At 48.5% G+C, this 19,745-nt stretch overlaps 1 protein-coding gene across 10 annotated transcripts in view; it reads left to right on the plus strand.

Annotated features, from left to right (window-relative positions):
• The window catches only part of LOC139227771 (sodium-coupled monocarboxylate transporter 1-like), a 100,801-nt gene extending 84,319 nt beyond the window's left edge, over window positions 1–16,482 (plus strand). For 8 of the 10 annotated variants that reach the window (XM_070858784.1, XM_070858786.1, XM_070858783.1 and 5 more), the window contains 2 exons: window positions 8,547–8,693; window positions 16,176–16,482. In XM_070858784.1, coding sequence (XP_070714885.1) covers window positions 8,547–8,693; window positions 16,176–16,204 — 176 coding nt within the window. In that variant the 3' untranslated portion in view covers window positions 16,205–16,482. The remainder of the gene's footprint in view (window positions 1–8,546; window positions 8,694–16,175) is intronic. The other 2 variants (XM_070858788.1, XM_070858789.1) reach the window with 2 other exon arrangements.
• The last annotated feature ends 3,263 nt before the right edge of the window (window positions 16,483–19,745 follow it).

Below are 19,745 nucleotides of genomic sequence, written 5' to 3' on the forward strand. Positions count from 1 at the left end.
GTCTCTCTGTTTTTACCACCAAAGTGGATAACCTCACATTTATCCACATTATACTTCATCTGCCATGCATTTGCCCACTCACCTAACCTATCCAAGTCACTCTGCAGCCTCATAGCATCCTCCTCGCAGCTCACACTGCCACCCAACTTAGTGTCATCCGCAAATTTGGAGATACTACATTTAATCCCCTCGTCTAAATCATTAATGTATAATGTAAACAGCTGGGGCCCCAGCACAGAACCTTGCGGTACCCCACTAGTCACTGCCTGCCATTCTGAAAAGTACCCATTTACTCCTACTCTTTGCTTCCTGTCTGACAACCAGTTCTCAATCCACGTCAGCACACTACCCCCAATCCCATGTGCTTTAACTTTGCACATTAATCTCTTGTGTGGGACCTTGTCGAAAGCCTTCTGAAAGTCCAAATACACCACATCAACTGGTTCTCCTTTGTCCACTTTACTGGAAACATCCTCAAAAAATTCCAGAAGATTTGTCAAACATGATTTCCCCTTCACAAATCCATGCTGACTTGGACCTATCATGTCACCATTTTCCAAATGCGCTGCTCTGACATCCTTAATAATTGATTCCATCACTTTACCCACTACTGAGGTCAGGCTGACCGGTCTATAATTCCCTGTTTTCTCTCTCCCTCCTTTTTTAAAAAGTGGGGCTACATTGGCTACCCTCCACTCGATAGGAACTGATCCAGAGTCAATGGAATGTTGGAAAGTGACTGTCAATGCATCCGCTATTTCCAAGGCCACCTCCTTAACTACTCTGGGATGCAGTCCATCAGGCCCTGGGGATTTATCGGCCTTCAATCCCATCAATTTCCCCAACACAATTTCCCGACTAATAAAGATTTCCCTCAGTTCCTCCTCCCTACTAGACCCTCTGACCCCTTTTATATCCGGAAGGTTGTTTGTGTCCTCCTTAGTGAATACTGAACCAAAGTACTTGTTCAATTGGTCTGCCATTTCTTTGTTCCCCATTATGACTTCCCCTGATTCTGACTGCAGGGGACCTACGTTTGTCTTTACTAACCTTTTTCTCTTTACATACCTATAGAAACTTTTGCAATCCGCCTTAATGTTCCCTGCAAGCTTCTTCTCGTACTCCATTTTCCCTGCCCTAATCAAACCCTTTGTCCTCCTCTGCTGAGTTCTAAATTTCTCTCAGTCCCCAGGTTCGCTGCTATTTCTGGCCAATTTGTATGCCACTTCCTTGGCTTTAATACTATCCCTGATTTCCCTAGATAGCCACGGTTGAGCCACCTTCCCTTTTTTATTTTTACGCCAGACAGGAATGTAAAATTGTTGCAATTCATCCATGCGGTCTCAAAATGTCTGCCATTGCCCATCCACAGTCAACCCCTTAAGTATCATTCGCCAATCTATCCTAGCCAATTCACACCTCATACCTTCAAAGTTACCCTTCTTTAAGTTCTGTCCCCCCAGACCCATTCGCGACCTTTGCGTAGGAGCACGTGTAGCGGCTCTAGCAGCGTGCTCAATTTGGGAAGAAAGTTACCAAAATAGTTCAGGAGCCCCAGGAACGAACGCAGCTCCGTCGTGTTACGGGGTCTGGGTGCTCTCTGGATCGCTTCCGTCTTGGATGCAGTGGGGCTGATCCCGTCTGCTGCTACGCTCATCCCCAGGAATTCTACCTCTGGAGCTAGGAAGACGCACTTCGCCTTTTTCAGTCGCAGACCTACCCAGTCCAGTCTGCGTAGCACCTCCTCCAGGTTGTGGAGGTGTTCTTCAGTATCGTAACCCGTAATGAGGATGTCGTCCTGAAAAACCACCGTCCCTGGAATCGACTTGAGGAGGCTTTCCATAATTCGTTGGAAAATCGCGGCGGCCGAGCGAATCCCGCATGGACATCTGTTGTACTCAAACAACCCCTTGTGTGTCGTGATGGTGGTCAGCTTCTTCGACTCACTCGCCAGCTCCTGGGTCATGTAAGCTGAGGTCAGGTCCAATTTTGAAAAAAGTTTGCCACCGGATAGCGTCGCAAAGAGGTCCTCCGCTCTCTGTAGCGGGTCCTGGTCTTGGAGTCACACCCGATTGATGGTGGCCTTGTAATCGTCACATATCCTGACCGACCCATCCGCCTTGAGCACCAGCACAATCGGGCTCGCTCAGTCACTGAATTCGACTGGCGAGATGATGCCTTCCCTCAACAGGCGGTCCAATTCGCCTTCTATCTTTTCCCGCATCACGTACGGCACCGCTCTGGCCTTGTGGTGTACTGGTCTGGCGTCCGGGTTTATGTGAATCACTACCTTGGCCCCCATGAAAGTGCCAATGCCGGGTTGAAATAATGAGTCAAATTTGTCCAGGACCTGTGAGCATGATACTCGCTCCACAGAGGAAATTGCATTGACATCGCCCCATTTCCAGTTCATGACAGCAAGCCAACTCCTCCCCAGTAGTGCGGGACCGTCCCCTGGGACAACCCAGAGTGGAAACCTGTTCTCCGAATCTTTGTGGGTCACGACTACCGTGGCGCTGCCTAGCACCAGAATGATCTGCTTTGTGTAAGTCCGTAGCTGTGCGTCAATCGGCGATAATTTTGGCCACCTGGCCTTGGATGCCCACAACTTTTCGAACTGTTTGATACCCATCAGGGACTGGCTGGCACCCGTGTCTAACTCCATTGATACTGGGATGCCATTGAGGAGCACTTTCATCATTATCGGTGGCGTCCTGGTGTATGAACTGTATATGTGCTCCACATGAACTCGCTGAACTTCAGCTTCCAGCGATTTCCCCCAGTGTCCATTTCTGCAATTTCTGCAGGTATTTTGCTCATCTCTGCAAACTCCGGCTGAATGTATGCCTCCACGCCTCCAGCATGAGTTGCGGTTTGAAACAAAAGGTCCCTTGCCAGTCGATCGTCCCTGACTGCCCCTGTTATTGTCCTTGAGTGCATCATTAACAGGTGTTGATGGCCCCAATACTGGCCGCATTGTCTCTTGCAATGGCGTGAATCGCTGTTCAGCTTGCCATTGTCTCTGTCGAACTCCCCTTCTGGGTTCGACTACATGTTGGGGCATGCATGACTGCCCTTGTCTGCCTGGAGAACTGTGTGCTGCTTTAACAATGTTGAATCTCTGTCCCAACCATTCCTTAACACAGTACCTCTCGTCTGTTCTGCTAGTGGCCATGCTCGCGTGGTTTAAATCCCAGTTTCTTGTCGCCATTGATACGTCCTTACTACACAGTATAAATGCACACGAGGCCCATGCTTGAGAGAAGGTCAGTCTGTGACCTGTCCTTTATTCCTAAGCACTCAAGTGATGAAGGTGGGTGGAGCTTCCCCTTTTATACCTGAAGGTCCAGGTTAGGAGTGTCTCCCACCTAATGGTCAGTGTTTTCACGGTGTACAACTTCGGTCAGTTTATACATGGGTTACAATGCTGGTTGAATACATGACAACCATCATGGCTGATGTGAAGCACAACTTCTGTGGCTGTCCCCACACCTCAAACCTAAAAAGTTTGTGAAAGTGTTTGTTGTGAAGATGATGCCCCTTGAAAGGCAGAAAGTGCTCTGTCCATGGACTTTCCCAACATTGCACACTAGCTGTTAGACTGTGGTGGAATTGCTCACCCAGTTTCTCCCATGGGAGGAATTGCTGACCTCTGATGCAATGATGTGTCTGGGATCAGCTGTTTGCTCTGTGTAGAATCAGCCCTGAAGCCACGCTTCAGTTCTCCATTCTATGTGGATTTTAGGAGTTGCTGTTGTTCCTGTCATGTGATTTGATATGTCCTTACGATACAATATAGATGCACACGAGGCCCATACTGGAGAGAAGGTCACTCTATGACCAGTTACCTTTATTACCAAGACCTCAAGTGATGAAGGTGGGTGGAGCTTCCTCTTTTATACCTGAAAGTCCAGGTTAGGAGTGTCTCCCACAAGTTCATCCCTAGTGGTCAATGTTCTCAAGGTGTATAACTTAGGTCAGCTTATACATGGGTTACAATGATAGTTGAATACATGACATCACCTCCCCCCCCTCCCCCCCAAAGTCTTATTGGGATCACAGGTTAAGTCTCTCTTGTAGAGAGAGTGGTTTACGCTCCCTTGTAGAACGCCCGAGTTGGGGCTCCGGTTGTTGGGCGCTGGCCTGAGTGTCTGTCTGCTGTTTGCGGTGCCTCAGGCCTGTCCAGACTGCCCACAGTGACTGGGCTCTCCTCCACTTGGTTCCGGTGTTCGGTCACCTGTGGTGGAGTGAACTCTACGTCGTGTTCTTCCTCTGCTTCTTCTATGAGCTTGCTGAACCTCCTTTTAGTTTGATCCACGTGTTTGTGGCAGATTTGTACATTGGTAAGTTTAACTACCAAAACCCTATTCCCCTCTTTGGCAATCACAGTGCCTGCAAGCCATTTGGGCCCTGCAGCGTAATTAAGGACAAACAGGGTCATTGACATCAATACATCGCGCCCTCGCATTCCTGTTATGGTAGTCACATTGTGACTGATGCCTGCTCACAACAATTTCATAGTAGGGTGTATAAGGGATAACCTGGTTTTGAGCGTCCTTTTCATTAGCAGCTCTGTTGGTGGAACCCCTGTGAGCGAGTGTGGTCGGGATCTATTGGCCAACAGGAGGTGTGATAAGCAGTTTTGTAGGGAACCCCCTTGGATTCTGAGCATCCCGTTTGATTATTTGCACTGCTCGTTCCGCCTGGCCGTTTGAGGCCGGCTTGAATGGTGCCGTTCTGACATGGTTGATTCCATTGCCTGCCATGAAGTCCTGGAATTCAGTGCTTGTGAAGTACAGGCCATTGTCGCTGACCAAGACATCCGGTAGACCATGGGCGGCAAACATTGCCTGTAGACTTTCTAACGTAGCAGAGGATGTGTTTGAATTTAAAATGGCACACTCAATCCATTTGGAGTAGGCATCTACTACAACCAAAAACATTTTTCCCATGAAAGGACCTGCGTAGTCCACATGGGTGCGTGACCATGGCTTGGTGGACCAGGACCAAGGGCTAAGGGGGGCTTCCCGAGCTGAGCACACGTGTTGCACCTGCGAACACAAAGTTCCAGGTCTGCATCTATCCCTGGCCACCAAATGTGTGACCAGGCAATTGCCTTCATCATGACAATGCCCGGGTGCTCATTGTGAAGTTCTCTGATAAACACCTCTCTGCCCATCTGGGGCATGACTACTCGGTTTCCCCACAGTAGGCAATCGGCCTGAATCAAGAGTTCATCCTTGCGCCTATGAAACAGTTTAAATTACTCAGGGCATGCCCCATACATGGCTGCCCAGTCCCCATTCAGGACACATTTCTTAACTAAAGTAGTAGCGGGTCTTTGTTTGTCCAGACTTTAATCTGATGGACTGTCACAGGTGAGCCTTCGCTTTCGAAAGCTTCAACAGCCATGACCATCTCAGCATCATGCTCAGTTGCCCCCTCAGTGGTGGCTAGTGGGAGACAGCTGAGTGCGTCGGCGCAGTTTTCAGTGCCCGGTTTGTGCCGAATTGTGTAGTCATTGGTGGCTAACGTGAGTGTCCACCTCTGTATGCGGGCCGATGCATTCGCATTTATGGCCTTGTTGTCGGCCAAAAGGGACGGTAGCGGTTTGTGACCTGTCTCCAGCTCAAATTTCCTGCCAAACAGGTACTGGTGCATTTTTTTTTTACAGCATATACACATGCTAGCGCTTCCTTTTCTACCATCCCGTAGCCCCTTTCTCCCTGGGACAGACTTCTGAAGGCATAAGCTACTGGCTGCAACTGACCATTCACATGCTGCAACACACACCCGACCTCATAGGACGACGCATCGCACGTTAAAACTAGTTTCTTACATGGGTCATATAACGTTAACAGTTTGTTGGAGCAAAACAAATTGCGTGCTCTATTAAAAGCCCTTTCCTGGCTGTCCCCACAGACCCAATCGCGACCTTTGCGTAGGAGCACGTGTCGCGGCTCTAACGGTGTGCTCAATTTGGGAAGAAAGTTACCAAAATAGTTCAGGAGCCCCAGGAACGAACGCAGCTCCGTCGTGTTATGGGGTTTGGGTGCTCTCTGGATCGTTTCCATTTTGGACGCAGTCGGTCTGATCCTGTCTGCTACTATCCTCCTCCCCAGGAATTCTACCTCTGGAGCTAAGAAGACACACTTCGCCTTTTTCAGTCGCAGCCCTACCCGGTCCAGTCTGCGTCGCACCTCCTCCAGGTTGTGGAAGTGTTTTTCAGTATTGTGACCCGTGATGAGGATGTCGTCTTGAAAAACCACCGTCCCTGGAATCGACTTGAGGAGGCTTTCTATATTTCGCTGAAAGATCGCGGCGGCCGAACAAATCCCGAACGGACATCTGTTATACTCAAACAAACCCTTGTGTGTCATGATGATGGTCAGCTTCTTCGACTCACTCGCCAGCTCCTGGGTCATGTAAGCTGAGGTCAGGTCCAATTTTGAAAAAAGTTTGCCACCGGATAGCGTCGCAAAGAGGCCCTCTGCTCTCGGTAGCGGGTACTGGTTTTGGAGTGACACCCAATTGATGGTAGCCTTGTAATCACCACATATCCTGACTGACCCATCCGCCTTGAGCACCGGCACAATCAGGCTCGCTCAGTCACTAAATTCGACTGGCGAGATGATGCCTTCCCTCAGCAGGCGGTCCAATTCGTATTCTATCTTTTTCCCCATCACTTACGGCACTGCTCTGGCATTGTGGTGTACTGGCCTGGCGTCCGGGTTTATGTGAATCACTACCTTGGCCCCCATTCAAGTGCCGATGCCTGGTTGAAATAATGAGTCAAATTTGTCCAGGACCTATGAGCATGATACTTGCTCCACAGATGAAATTGCATTGACATTGCCCCATTTCCAGTTCATGACAGCAAGTCAACTCCTCCCCAGTAGTGCGGGACCGTCCCCTGGGACAATCCAGAGTGGCAACCTGTTCTCCGAATCTTTATGGGTCACGACTACTGTGGCGCTGCCTAGCACCGGAATGATCCCCTTTGTATATGTCCATAGCTGTGTGTCAGTCGGCAATAATTTTGGCCTCCTGGCTTTGGACACCCACAACCTTTCGAACTGTTTGATATTCATCAGGGACTGGCTGGCCCCCGTGTCCAGCTCCATTGATACTGGGATGCCATTGAGGAGCACTTTCATCATTATCGGTGGCGTCCTGGTATATGAACTATATATGTGCTCCACATGAACTTGCTGAACTTCAGCTTCCAGCGATTTCCCCCAGTATTCATTTGGCCTCATAAGGCTTCCATCGGGCCCATCCTCCTCGTACATCAACCTGGCTGCAGGCTTCCTGCACAAACGTGCCAAGTGACCGCTGATGTTGCAGTTTCTGCAGGTATATTGCTGAGTAATTTGCCTCCACACCTCCAGCATGAGCTAGAGGCCCCATTATTGGAAACAAAAGGTCCATTATCAGTCGATCGTCTCTGACTATCTCTATAACTGTCCTTAAGCGCACCATTAACAGGTGTTGATGGCCCCATTACTGGCCGCATTGTCCATTGCGATGGCATGAATCGCCGTTCAGCTGGCCATTGAGTCTGTTGAATTCCCCCTTTGGGTTCGACTGCATGCTGGGGCATGTCCGATTGCCCTTGTCTGCCTAGAGAACTGTGTGCCGCATTAACAATGTTGACTCCCTGGTCGTTTGCCGCATTTGAGCCAAGATTTTTGTCATACATCATTCTTGTCTCTTCCTCCCGAGATAAATGTCTGGGCTATCAGAGCCGCCGCTTCCAAGGTCAAGTCTTTGGTCTCAATCAGTTTCCTGAAAACTCCAACATGCCCGATACCCTCAATAAAAAAAGTCTTGCAGCATCTCCGCTCTGCATGCATCTGGGAACTTATATAGGCTCGCCTGTCGCCGGAGATTTGCCACGAAGTCTGGAACACTTTGCCCTTCTCGCCGCCGGTGCGTATAAAACCGGTGTCTCGCCATATGCATGCTGCTCACCGGTTTAAGATGTGCCCCGATAACTTACTGAGCTCTTCGAACGTCTTGTCCACCGGCTTCTCTGGCACTAGAAGGTCCTTCATCAGGGAGTATGTTCTGGATCCACAAACCGTCAGGAGATGAGCCTTGCGTTTGTCGGCCGAATCCTGTCCCAGCCATTCCTTAGTGACAAAACTTTGCTGTAGTCTCTCAATAAAGTTGTCCCAATCATCACCAACACAGTACATCTCTTCGGTGCTGCTAGTGGCCATGCTCGTTTGGTTTAAATCCCGGTTTCTCGTCGCCAATAATATGCCCTTACTATACAGTATAGATGCACACGAGGCCCATACTTGAGAGAAGGTCACTCTGTGACCAGTTACCTTTATTACCAAGACCTCAAGTGATGAAGGTGGGTGGAGCTTCCCCTTTTATACCTGAAAGTCCAGGTTAGGAGTGTCTCCCACATGTTCACCCCTAGTGGTCAATGTTCTCAAGGCATACAACTTAGGTCAGCTTATACATGGGTTACAATGATAGTTGAATACATGACATGATTAATGTGCACTGAACTCTGCTATTGGTTCTCACAGGAGGGAGGAAGAACAATGTGGACAAGAAGCTTCTGATCACACCGAGGGATCTGGTGTGTTGTTTCTGCTTTGCCGACACAAGTGAGATCACTCCGAGGTACTCGACAAGGCCGAGGACAGTTCAAACTGTGCTTTCTACTTTTACAGGTGTTATAGACAACATTAGTTATTCTTTCATGTTCAGTGTCACTGGCCTCACATAAATTGACACAGAATCATAGAATGGTTACAGCATAGAAGGAGCCCGTGCTAGCTTTCTGCTAGTCCCAGTTCCCCACCCTTTCCCCGAAGCCCTGTAATTTATTTTCCTTCAGGTACTTATCCAATTCTCTTTTGAAAGCTGTGATATGGGTCTGCCTCCACCACTCTTTCAAGCAGCACATTCCAGATCCTAACTCACTCGAGATTTTTTTATTATGCCACCTTTGGTTCTTTTGCCAATCACCTTAAATCTGTGTCCTCTGGTTCTCGACCATTTTGCAGTTTTTATCTACTCTGTCCAGACCTCTCATGAATTTAAACACTTCTATCAAATCTCCTCTCACTCTTCTCTGCTTTAAGAGGAACAACCCCAGCTTCTCCAGTCTATCCACATAACTGAAGTCCCTCATCCCTGGAATCATTCTCGTAAATCTTTTCTGCACCCTCTCTAAGGCCGTCACATCCTTCCTAAGGATTGGACACAAGACTCCAGTTGAGGTTGAACCAGTGTTTTATACAAGTTTATCCTAATTTCCATGCTTTTGTACTCTATGGGGCCGAAATTCAGGCCCGCCAGAAAGCTGGCGCACCTACATCTTTTTAAATGTTTTACCGTCGGATCTTGATCCATTTTCACCTTTTTGGCAATTTTTTTGGAGCGGACCGGACGTCAGTCATAACGGGGCAGGAGTGCGGCAGGAAGTGCTGGTGAGGGGCGGAAGTGGGGCGGAGTCTCCGCTGCTGTCACTCAGCGGGGGAGCGGTGGTGGCGTCAGTGCGTGTGTGCGTAACCACGTCTCTCCCCTCATTTAAAGGGGAGAGAAGCAGCGTTTTTCTAGGTTCGGCCTCTGGGCCACCAGGGAGGGTTTCGGCCAGGCAGGTGGCCTGGCACCCAAGAGGGGTTGCTAGGTTGCCTACTGACAGCCAGGCCGGACCCGGGGACATAATTGCCCAGCCGATCAGGAAGTTGGCTGTCAAAAAAAACATGGCGGCCGCGGCAGTGTGCCCTCCCCTTGAAGGGCCACTGCGCTGCTGGCTCACACACAGAAAACAAGGTGCACCGACTGAAAAAGCTGCCAGGAACTGTGCGGTGGATCGTGGATTATTTTAGGTAAATTCCGTGCAGAGTGGGATGGAGGTGTGGGAGAGCGGCGGTGCGCGTTTTGATGACATGGTTGGGATGGTTGGCAGCAGCGGGGCGGAATTGGGGGCAGCCCGAAAAATCCCCGGGTGAATTTGGATCGTGGCGGCCAATGGACTGCAACGTGGCGACCACTCAATTTTACTGCGAAACGGCGGTAATGGGCCTTATCCGGAACCTGAAGTTCGGCCCCTATACCTCTATTCATGAAGCCCATGATCCCATAAGTTTTTTAACCGCTTTCTCAACCTGCCCTGCCACCTTCAATGATTTGTGCACATATACCCCAGGTCTCTCTGTTTATGCACCCCTTTTAGGATTGTACCCTTTAGTATATTTTTTCTCTCCTCATTCATTCCACCAAAATGTATCACTTTGCACTTTTCTGCGTTACATTTAATCTGTCATGTGTCCGTCCATTCCACCAGCCTCTCCATGTCCTCTTGAAGTCTATTACTATCCTCCTCGCTGTTCACTGTACTTCCAAGTTTTGTATCACCTGCAAATTTTGAAATTGTGCCCTGTAGCCAAGTCATTAATATATATCAAGAAAAGCAGTGGTCCTAGTACCGACTCCTGGGGAACACCACCAGTCCAAAAAACAACCGTTCACCACTACTCTCAGTTTCCTGTCATTGAGCCAATTTCTTATCCATGCTGCCACAGTCCCTTTCATTCTATGAGCTTCAACTTTGCTGGCAAGCCTATTATGTGGCGCTTTGTTGATCGCCTTTTGGAAATCCATGTAAACCATGTCAACCGCAACCCTCTCTGTTACCTCATCAAAAAACTCGCTCAAGTTGGTTAAACATGATTTGCCTTTAACAAATCCGTGCTGGCTTTCCTGAAGTAATCCAGTCTTGTCCAAGTGACTGTTAATGTTTTCCCTGATTATTGATTCTAAAACTTTCCACTGCTGAGGTTAAACTGAACGGCCTGTAGTTATTGGGTTTATCCTTACACCCTTTTTGAACAAGGGAGTAACATTTGCAATTCTCCAGTCCTCGGGCACCATCCCATTTCTAAGGAGGATTGGAAGATTATGGTCAGTACCTCTGCAATTTCCTCCTTCACCTCTCTCAGCATCCTAGGATGCATCCCATCCGGTCCTGGTGACTTATCTACTTTAAGTACAGCCAGCCTTTCTAGTACCTCGTCTTTATCAATTTTTATCCTATCCAGTATCTCCTCTCCTCCTCCTTCACTATGTCTATGGCAGCATCTTCTTCCTTGGTGAAGACAGATGCAAAGTACTCATTTAGTACCTCAGCCATATCCTTTACCTCCATGCGTAGGTCTCCTTTTTGGTCTCTAATCGGCCCCACCCCCCCTCTTACTAACCGTTTACTATTTATATGCCTATAGAAGACTTGGATTTCCTTTTATGTTAGTTGCCATTCTATTCCCAAACTCTCTCTTTGCCCCTCTTTTCTTTTTCACTTCTCCTCTGAGCTTTCTATATTTATCCTGATTCTCAAATGTATTCTCGACCTGACATCTGTCATACGCGCTCTTTTTCTGCTACATCTTCCTGTCTATCTCTTTCGTCATCTAGGGAGCTCTGTGACCCTTTGGATCTGGAGTTGACCTTTCCTCCAGTCATATGATAGTGAGACTTGGAGGGTTGGGGGAGGGGGCAGATGTAACACTGAAACCCCTTTTTATGTAAACTGGATACTGTAAACAAACTCATGCCGCCACATACCGATGCTGATAGAGTTAGATTCACAGATTTGGGAATCTGCTCTGCTAAATATATCGGCGAGAAATTCTTGGGAGGTGGCTCGTGTGGAGCATAAATTTAGTTTTATTTTTTCCGGGATGTGGGCATCGCTGGCAAGGCCAGCATTTATTGCCCGACCTTATTTACCCTTGAAAAGATGGTGGTGAGCTGCTTTCTTGAACCGCTGCAGTCTGTGTGGTGAAGGTACTCCCATGGTGCTGTTGGAGAGGAAGTTCCAGGATTTTGATCCAGCAACAATGAAGAAATGACGATATAATTTCAAGTCAGGACAGCGTGTAACTTGTAGGGGAACTTGCAAGTGATGGTGTTCCCATGTGCCGACTGTCCTTGTCCTTCTAGGTGGTAGAGGTCACGGGCTTGGGAGGTGCTGTCGAAGAAGCCTTGACGACTTGCTGCAGTGCATCTTGTGGCGGTGGTGGAGGGAGTGAATACTTAAGGTGGTGGATGGGGTGCCTGACTTGCGCATTGTAGATGGTGGAAAGGCTTTGGGGAGTCAGGAAGTGGGACATTTTATTTGGCTGGTCCAGATAAGTTTCTGGTTAGCGTTGACCCCCCAGGCTGTTGATGGCAGGGGATTTGGCGATGGTAATGCTGTTGAATGTTAAGGAGAGGTGGCTAGACTCTCACGTTGGAGATAATCATTGCCTGACACTTGTGTGGCACGAATGTTACTTGCCGCTTATCAGCCCAAGCCTGAATGTCGTCCAGGTCTTGCTGGATGTGGGCATGGACCACATCATTTTCTGAGGTGTTGTGAATGGAACTGAACACTGTGCAATCATCAGCGAACATCCCCACTTCTGACCTTATGGTGGAGGGAAGGTCATTGATGAATCACCTGAAGATGGTTGGGCCTAGGACTCTGCCCTGAGGAACTCCTCCAGCGATGTCCTGGGCTGAGATGATTGACCTCCAACAACTACAACCATCTTCCTTTGTGCTTCTCCATCTTCCAGCCAATGGACAGTTTTCCCCCTGATTTACATTGATTTCAGTTTTACTAGGGCTCATTGATGCCACACTCGGTCTGATGCTGCCTTGATGTCAAGGGCAGTCAGTCTCACCTCACCTCTGGAATTTAGCTCTTTTGTCCATGTTTGGACCAAGGCTGTAATGAGGTCTGGAGCTGAGTGATCCTGGCAGAACCCAAACTGGGCATCAGTGTGCAGGCTATTGGTGAGTAAGTGCCGCTTGATAGCACTGTCGATGACACCTTCTATCACTTTGCTGATGATTGAGAATAGACTGATGGGGCGGTAATTGGCCGGATTGGATTTGTCCTGCTTTTTATGGACAGGTCATACCTGAGCAGTTTTCCACATTGTCAGGTAGATGCCAGTGTTGTAGCTGTATTGGAACAGCTTGGCTAAAGGCCGCAGCTAGTTCTGGAGCACAAGTCTTCAGCACGACAGTCAGGATGTTGTCGGGGCTCATAGCCTTTGTTGTATCCAGTGCGCTCAGCTGTTTCTTGATATCATGTTGAGTGAATCGAATTGGCTGAAAACTGGCTTCTGTGATGGTGGGGATCTCAGGAGGAAGCAGATATGGATCATCCACTTGGCACTTCTGAGTGAACATGGTGGCAAACGTTTCACTCTTGTCTTTTGCACTCACGTGCTGGGCTCCACCATCATTGAGGATGGGGATGTTCATGGAGCCTCCTCTTCCCATTAGTTGTTTAATTGTCCGCCACAATTCAAGACTAGATGCGGCAGGACTGCAGAGCTTTGATCTGATCCGTTGGTTGTGGAATCGCTTAGCTCTGTCTATAGCATGCTGCTTCCGCAGTTTAGAATGCATGTAGCCCAGTGTTGCAGCTTCCCCAGGTTGGCACCTCATTTTTAGGTATGCCTGGTGCTGCTCCTGACATGCTCTTCTGCACTCCTCATTAAACCAGGGTTGATCGCCTGGATTGATAATGATAGAGTGATCTGCTGGGACATGAGGTTACAGATTGTGGTGGAATACAATTCTGCTGCTGCTGATGGCTCACAGTGCCTCATGGTTGCCCAGTTTTGAGCTGCTAGATCTGTTCTGAATCTATCCCATTTAGCACGGTGGTAGTGCCACACAACACAATGGAGGGTGTCCTCAGTGTGAAGACAGACCTTCATCTCCACAAGGACTGTGCGGTGTTCACTGCTGTCATGGACAGATGCATCTGCGACAGGTAGATTGGTGAGGACAAGGTCAAATAGGTTTATCCCTCGTTTGGTTTTCTCACCATCTGCCACAGACCCATTCTGGCAGCTATGACCTTCAGGACTCAGCCGGCTCAGTCAGTAGTGGTGCTACCAGGCCACTCCTGGTGATGGACAGTGAAGTTCCCCACCCAGAGTACATTCTGTGCCCTTACTATCTTCAGTACTTTTTCCAAATGGTGCTCAACATGGAGGAGTACGGATTCATCAGCTGAGGGAGGGCGGTAGGTGGTAATCAGCAGGAGGTTTCCTTGCCCATGTTTGATCTGAAGCCATGAGATTTCATGGGTTCCGGAGTCGATGTTGAGGACTCCCAGGGCCACTCTCTCCCAACTGTAGACCAGTGTGCCACCCCTGGTGGGTCTATCCTGCCAGTGGGACAGGACATACCCAGGGATGGTGATGGAGTCTGTGACATTGGCTGAAAGGCGTGAGTATGACTGTTAGCCTGTTGCTTGAATAGTCTGTAAGACAGCTCTCCCAATTTTTGTCATGAGTCCCCAGATGTTAGTGTGGAGGACTTTGCCAGGTCAACTGGGCTGCACACAAACTGTTTGGTGCATGCACCATAGCGGGGCCCTAACATATAGAAGAAAAACTCCCCTGCCTGCCCTTCCCCCATTACTGTGCGCCCTACTGCCCTTTCCTCCAGGAAATTCTGCTGGCATTCAACAGGCAGCCAGCAGTCCTGCCACCTTTTCCCTCCTGCTGCTATGCAATTATTTTGAAATAAGATGACCTCACAGTAAGTGGCAAGTCAGCCCACTCAAGGGGCCCAAGTTTCCACATGATTCGCGCCTGATTTTTAGGAGCAACTGGTGGAGAATGGACTATTTTAGAAATCGCAATTCTCCACATTTTTTTTTCTGCAGTTCTAGTCAGGTAGAACAGTTCTAGTTTAGAACAGAATTTTTTCTTCAAAAGGGCGTGTGTCCGGCCACTGACGCCTGATTTGAAAGTTTCCACAGTGAAAACGTACTCCAAACTAAAGTAGAATGGAGCCAGTGAAGATTTTTGTAGAACTGAAAAAACCTGTTCTACACATTAAAAAATCAGGCGCAGGTTACAAATTAGGCGTCCAGAACGAGGGGGGGGGGGGGGGAGGGAACTCATTAAATTCGACAATAAATCCTTATTTATAATTCTACAAATATTATACAAATAAATCCAACCTGAATAAACATTTATTAGCCAAGAAAAGATTAAATAAACCATCTTCCTACCTGTGTGAAAGTGCTTCAGTCTGGGAGAATTCTGCAGCCGTTCGTGCCGCTGAGAGAGAGAGAGAGAGAGAGCGCAGCGGGGGGGGGAAGAGAGAGCGGGGGGGGGGTCGGGTCGGGGAACAGGAGCGCGGGTCGGGTCAGTGGGGGGGGGATCGGGTGTCGGAGCGGGGGTCGGGGGAGGGGGAGCGGGTGTCGGGTCGGGTCTGGTGATCGGCGGGGGGGGGGGAAGCGGGTGTCGGGTCTCTGGTCGAGGCGGGGGGGGAGCAGGTCTCGGGTCGGGGGGGGGGAGCGGGTGTCGGGTCGGGTCTGGTCGGCGGGTGGGGGGGGGGGGAAAGCGAGTGTCGGGTCTGGTCGGGGGGGGGGGGAGCAGGAGCTGGCCGTGGGAGGAGCCTCATTGACGCAGCCCCAGTGAGGCCATTCAGCCAGGGCTCGGGGCTGCGTGCTTCGGGCCCCTCCCACACAGTTCGGCGCCTGGAGCTACTGCACTTGCGTGCCGACAGTAGCGCGCATGTGCAGAGGTCCCGGCACTGTTTTCAGCGCAGGGACCTGGCTCCGCACCCCCACAGCTCGTGCTGGCTGCGCCGAGGGCCACAGGACCTACAGGTAGGTGCAGAGTACCAAGAATTTTTTTAGGCGCGAAAAACGGGCGCCCAGCTCGGAGGGGCGCCCGTTTTTTTTCTTGTGGAAACTTGGGCCCAAGCAGTGAATTCACCTTGCTCTAGAGTGAATGTGGCTGCAGTACCACCATGTGCCCACTGGCTGAGGCCACTATTGACTGTTTGCTGATGCTGCAACACCACCTGCTGACACTCTGAGGTACTGCAGACTTTTCTGCAATCTGAAATAGCGTCGGGAACCTCAGGAGAATTCTCCCAATCAGCCACCCGAACATTGGTGGAAGGTAGGTCGGAGCCTCATATACACGGCATGAATGGGGTTTCTGCTAACATTCCTGTGGGTTAAATGGGATAAGAACCCGAGGAAATTCCCAGTGATATATATTTAACAGTGCAGATTCCCAAATATGTGAATAGATGGAATTTGTCCTAGTCTACTTGTATTGCCTCTGCGTTGGCCTGCGATGTTGTTCCATTAACCAGTTTCCTCTCTGTGCCCACAGGTGAAGGACACCAAGGAGAAGTTGGATGAGACAGCCAACAGGGGGAAGGAAAACCCCCACCTTCAGTCACCAGGAGCTCAACTTTTCTGAGAAAAGGGACCACATCCTAGTCACGACATACTTATAAGGAGCACTTGTACTGTCTTCGATACAAATATATTGAACGTGTTGCAAATGAGGATATTTACCAGCTTTGGGCGTTTCATTTCCTCTGGCTTGTGCATTGGATGCAAAATCACCTTGTGCACTGTTCCTGGAAATTGCGCAGAGCTGAAGTAATCAAACTGCATCAAGTTACCACTCTCATATCAAGGAATATGTTTTAATGCAATATATATATTTTTTTAAATTATGTTCTAAAATGTTTACAATTGTGTTGGTTCATGACAGATTTTATGTTTGACGATATGCAAATGAGTTTGAATGGAAATTTTTGATAAACCCTTCTGAAACCTAGTGCAATTTTGAGCAGAATTCTGCACCCGCCTCGTGCTACTTTTCCCGCAGTGCGGTGTAAATGGAGTTTGCTGCCACACTTCCAGAAAAGTAACATCAGCGGAAGCAGCTCTGCAGAATTTCTTGGCTATTAATTTTAAACACTCCAATGTCTATATTTGATTAAATGTTACATGAAGACCTTGTCTAATATATCACCAGAGGAAATCAAACCTCTCTGCCGGTTTCTGACCTTTGACCAGGGGAATCCTGACTCCGACTTTGTAAGTTTTAGTTCATGCACTGCGACACTGCATCAAAGACTATTATTGCAGTAATAAATAGGGACTGCAATTTTAGACAGAAAAACTGATGTGCCTCATCACATCTTCACACAAATGCAGTGTATATACTATAATGTGGGCAGGTGTGACGTTCAAAACCATTTGCATATCGCCAAATATAAAATATGCCATGAACCAGCGCAATTGGCCTGTGTTTTCATCATCAGAGGCGCTCCCTCGTATCGAGGATGACGTGCTTTCACGCCAAAAAGAGATGAGTTCACAAACGTTTCAATGAAGGACCTAATATTCCAGATACCAAACTACATGTTGAAGGGTGGAAGATGCCTGTGCGTGGATTTTTTTAACGTGTGGTGGCCACAGGCTTGACAGAGTCAGGTCTTGGTCCAGTGGCAGGGATTAACCAGGATGACTGGAGACCAGCTCTGCTGCATGGACCTAGTGTGCACACATATCGCAGTGTGGGCTGGGCCCGTGCTGCCCCTGGGCCCTCGGCTCTGCTGGGCCCCGATCACGTCATTCCACGATCACTCACCGCTCCTGCTGTACCTACCCACGCTGCAATCAGCGACGTGGACCTTGGTGACATCCAATCCTCGCCCTCTTCACAGCTGTCACTCTCCAGCACATGCTGCACCTTGAAGCGGTACGTTCCTTTGAAGGTCCCGACCTGCTGATGGGCCTTGCAGGTCAGAGCCGCCATGCCGCAAGGACCAGTGTTTTAGAACATAATTTAAAAAAACATTTTGCATTAAACAATATTCCTTGATATAATTAAGAGTGGTAACTTGCTGCAGTTTGATTAAACAGCTGAAAATGGATTTATCACAAAACAAATTACTGGGGAGGACCTGTGTGGCCTGTGTTGCCGACAGGGCTGGCTTCCAGCACAACAGGCTGAATTTTACAGAGGAACATTTCTCAATCAGCTGGGTGATTTGACTTGACATTTGAAGCGGTCAACTCATCAGCTGATTGAATGGCCACTGATCTCTCGCCTCAGCTTCACAGACAAGGTCTAGATGCAGCAGGATACTGGTGGGTGACCTGTTAATTCCAAAAAGCTGAGAAAATAAACATTGATAAGCAGCGACACAAGACACGAATGAGTTTTAACTGCCTCCCCTGCCTCTGCGTGTCAGGTCTGCTCAGTGCTGACAGACCCGACATTTGCCCTCCCACTCTCCATCCAGACTAAGGACTGGGTTGTGCAGGGGATCAGTGGTGGGTCGGTGAGAAAGTGGTTTTTCTATCAGCGTTGAACAGACTCGATATGCAGCAGCAGGGAAGGCAATTAAAATCATTGGTGGCTTGTGTACAGCCACTTAGCAATGTTTATTTTCCAAGCTTTTTGGATTTGAAAGGTTGTCCACCAATTCCCCACTGTTCCTCGACCTTGTCTGTGAAGCTGAGGCAGGAGATCAGTGGCCACTGAATCAGTTGATGAGTTGACAGCTTCAAATCCACTGCAGATTCAGGATGCTGCAAGTCTTTACACAAGCATATGGAGGGAGTGATGGGAGAGCCTGGGTGCAGCCGAGCCTCTCTGTGCAGTGATTGCCAGTGTTCGCAGCACCTCAATGCGGCATAAATGCCAAAAGAAAATTGACCTTGGTCCCTTTAGGGAAACCAACTGTTGACGGGTTATCAACTGACGTACCCAGACATCTTCCTCTAATTGGCTGAAAAACATGCTGGATAGGTAAATTCAATTCAGAGGCCAGGATGAGCCAATAGTGGGGTCGGGATCCACCACCGAGGTCGCCCCCGCGCAGTGCCGGATTAAGGCTGTGAGGGGCCGAAGGCTAATAGGAGGGAAAAGCCTATAGATATACTATATATTACATACAATTCATAAAATCATCAAACAAATATAATTTATATTTATCCACATTTAATAACTAACAAAAATCAAAGCTATGTATATTAAAAAACAACCAACAATTCAAACAGGTTTCTTCCTGGCTTTAAACTGATATCAAACAAAACATTCTCTGAATACATATTTTCAAACAAAGACTGGTAAGTTCCTGCCCTTCACTGTGGCAAACAAATTACATAAATCAAAGCTATGTACATTAAAAAAACAGCGTACAATTCAAGCAGAGATTGGTTTCTTCCTTACTTAAACTGCAATATCAAACAAAAACTGGTCTCTTCAAACAAAGACTGGTTCCTTCCTGGCCTTAGCTGTGGCAAAGTCATGAATAATATCATCAACATTTAAAGCCCTGACAATTTCACTCTCAATGCTCAAAAGAGACAAAGCAGCGAGATGCCCCTGATCCATGGTAAGACATTTTTTATCCTTTTGAGAAGAGAGAAGGAACATTCTCCCCTACAATTAGTGACCATCAATGACAAATATGGTCGTAATGCTGTTTCTACATTTGGGAAACATTCCATCACATTGGATTCAATGATTACACGATACATCCAAATGTATACTTTCATCCTCTTTTCTTTCTATATTTGAGAAGGTAGAAAATCAGTTTTTCCCAAAGAAAACATCATCATCATCATTGGCAGTCCATCGGAATCGAGGAAGACTTGCTTCCACTCTAAAACTGCGTTCTCAGGTGGCTGTACAGTCCAATACGGGAATTACAGTCTCTGTCACAGGTGGGACAGTGGTTGAAGGAAAGGGTGGGTGGGACTGGTTTGCCGCACGCTCCTTCCACTGTGCTTGATTTCTGCATGCTCTTGGCGACGAGACTCGAAGTGCTCAAAGCCCTCCCGGATGCACTTCCTCCACTTAGGGCGGTCTTGGGCCAGGGACTCCCAGGTGCTGGTGGGGATATTGCACTTTATCAAGGAGGCATTGAGAATG

This window comes from Pristiophorus japonicus, chromosome 17, assembly GCF_044704955.1.
Source record: "Pristiophorus japonicus isolate sPriJap1 chromosome 17, sPriJap1.hap1, whole genome shotgun sequence".
In the NCBI taxonomy this organism is placed as follows: Eukaryota; Metazoa; Chordata; class Chondrichthyes; family Pristiophoridae; genus Pristiophorus; species Pristiophorus japonicus.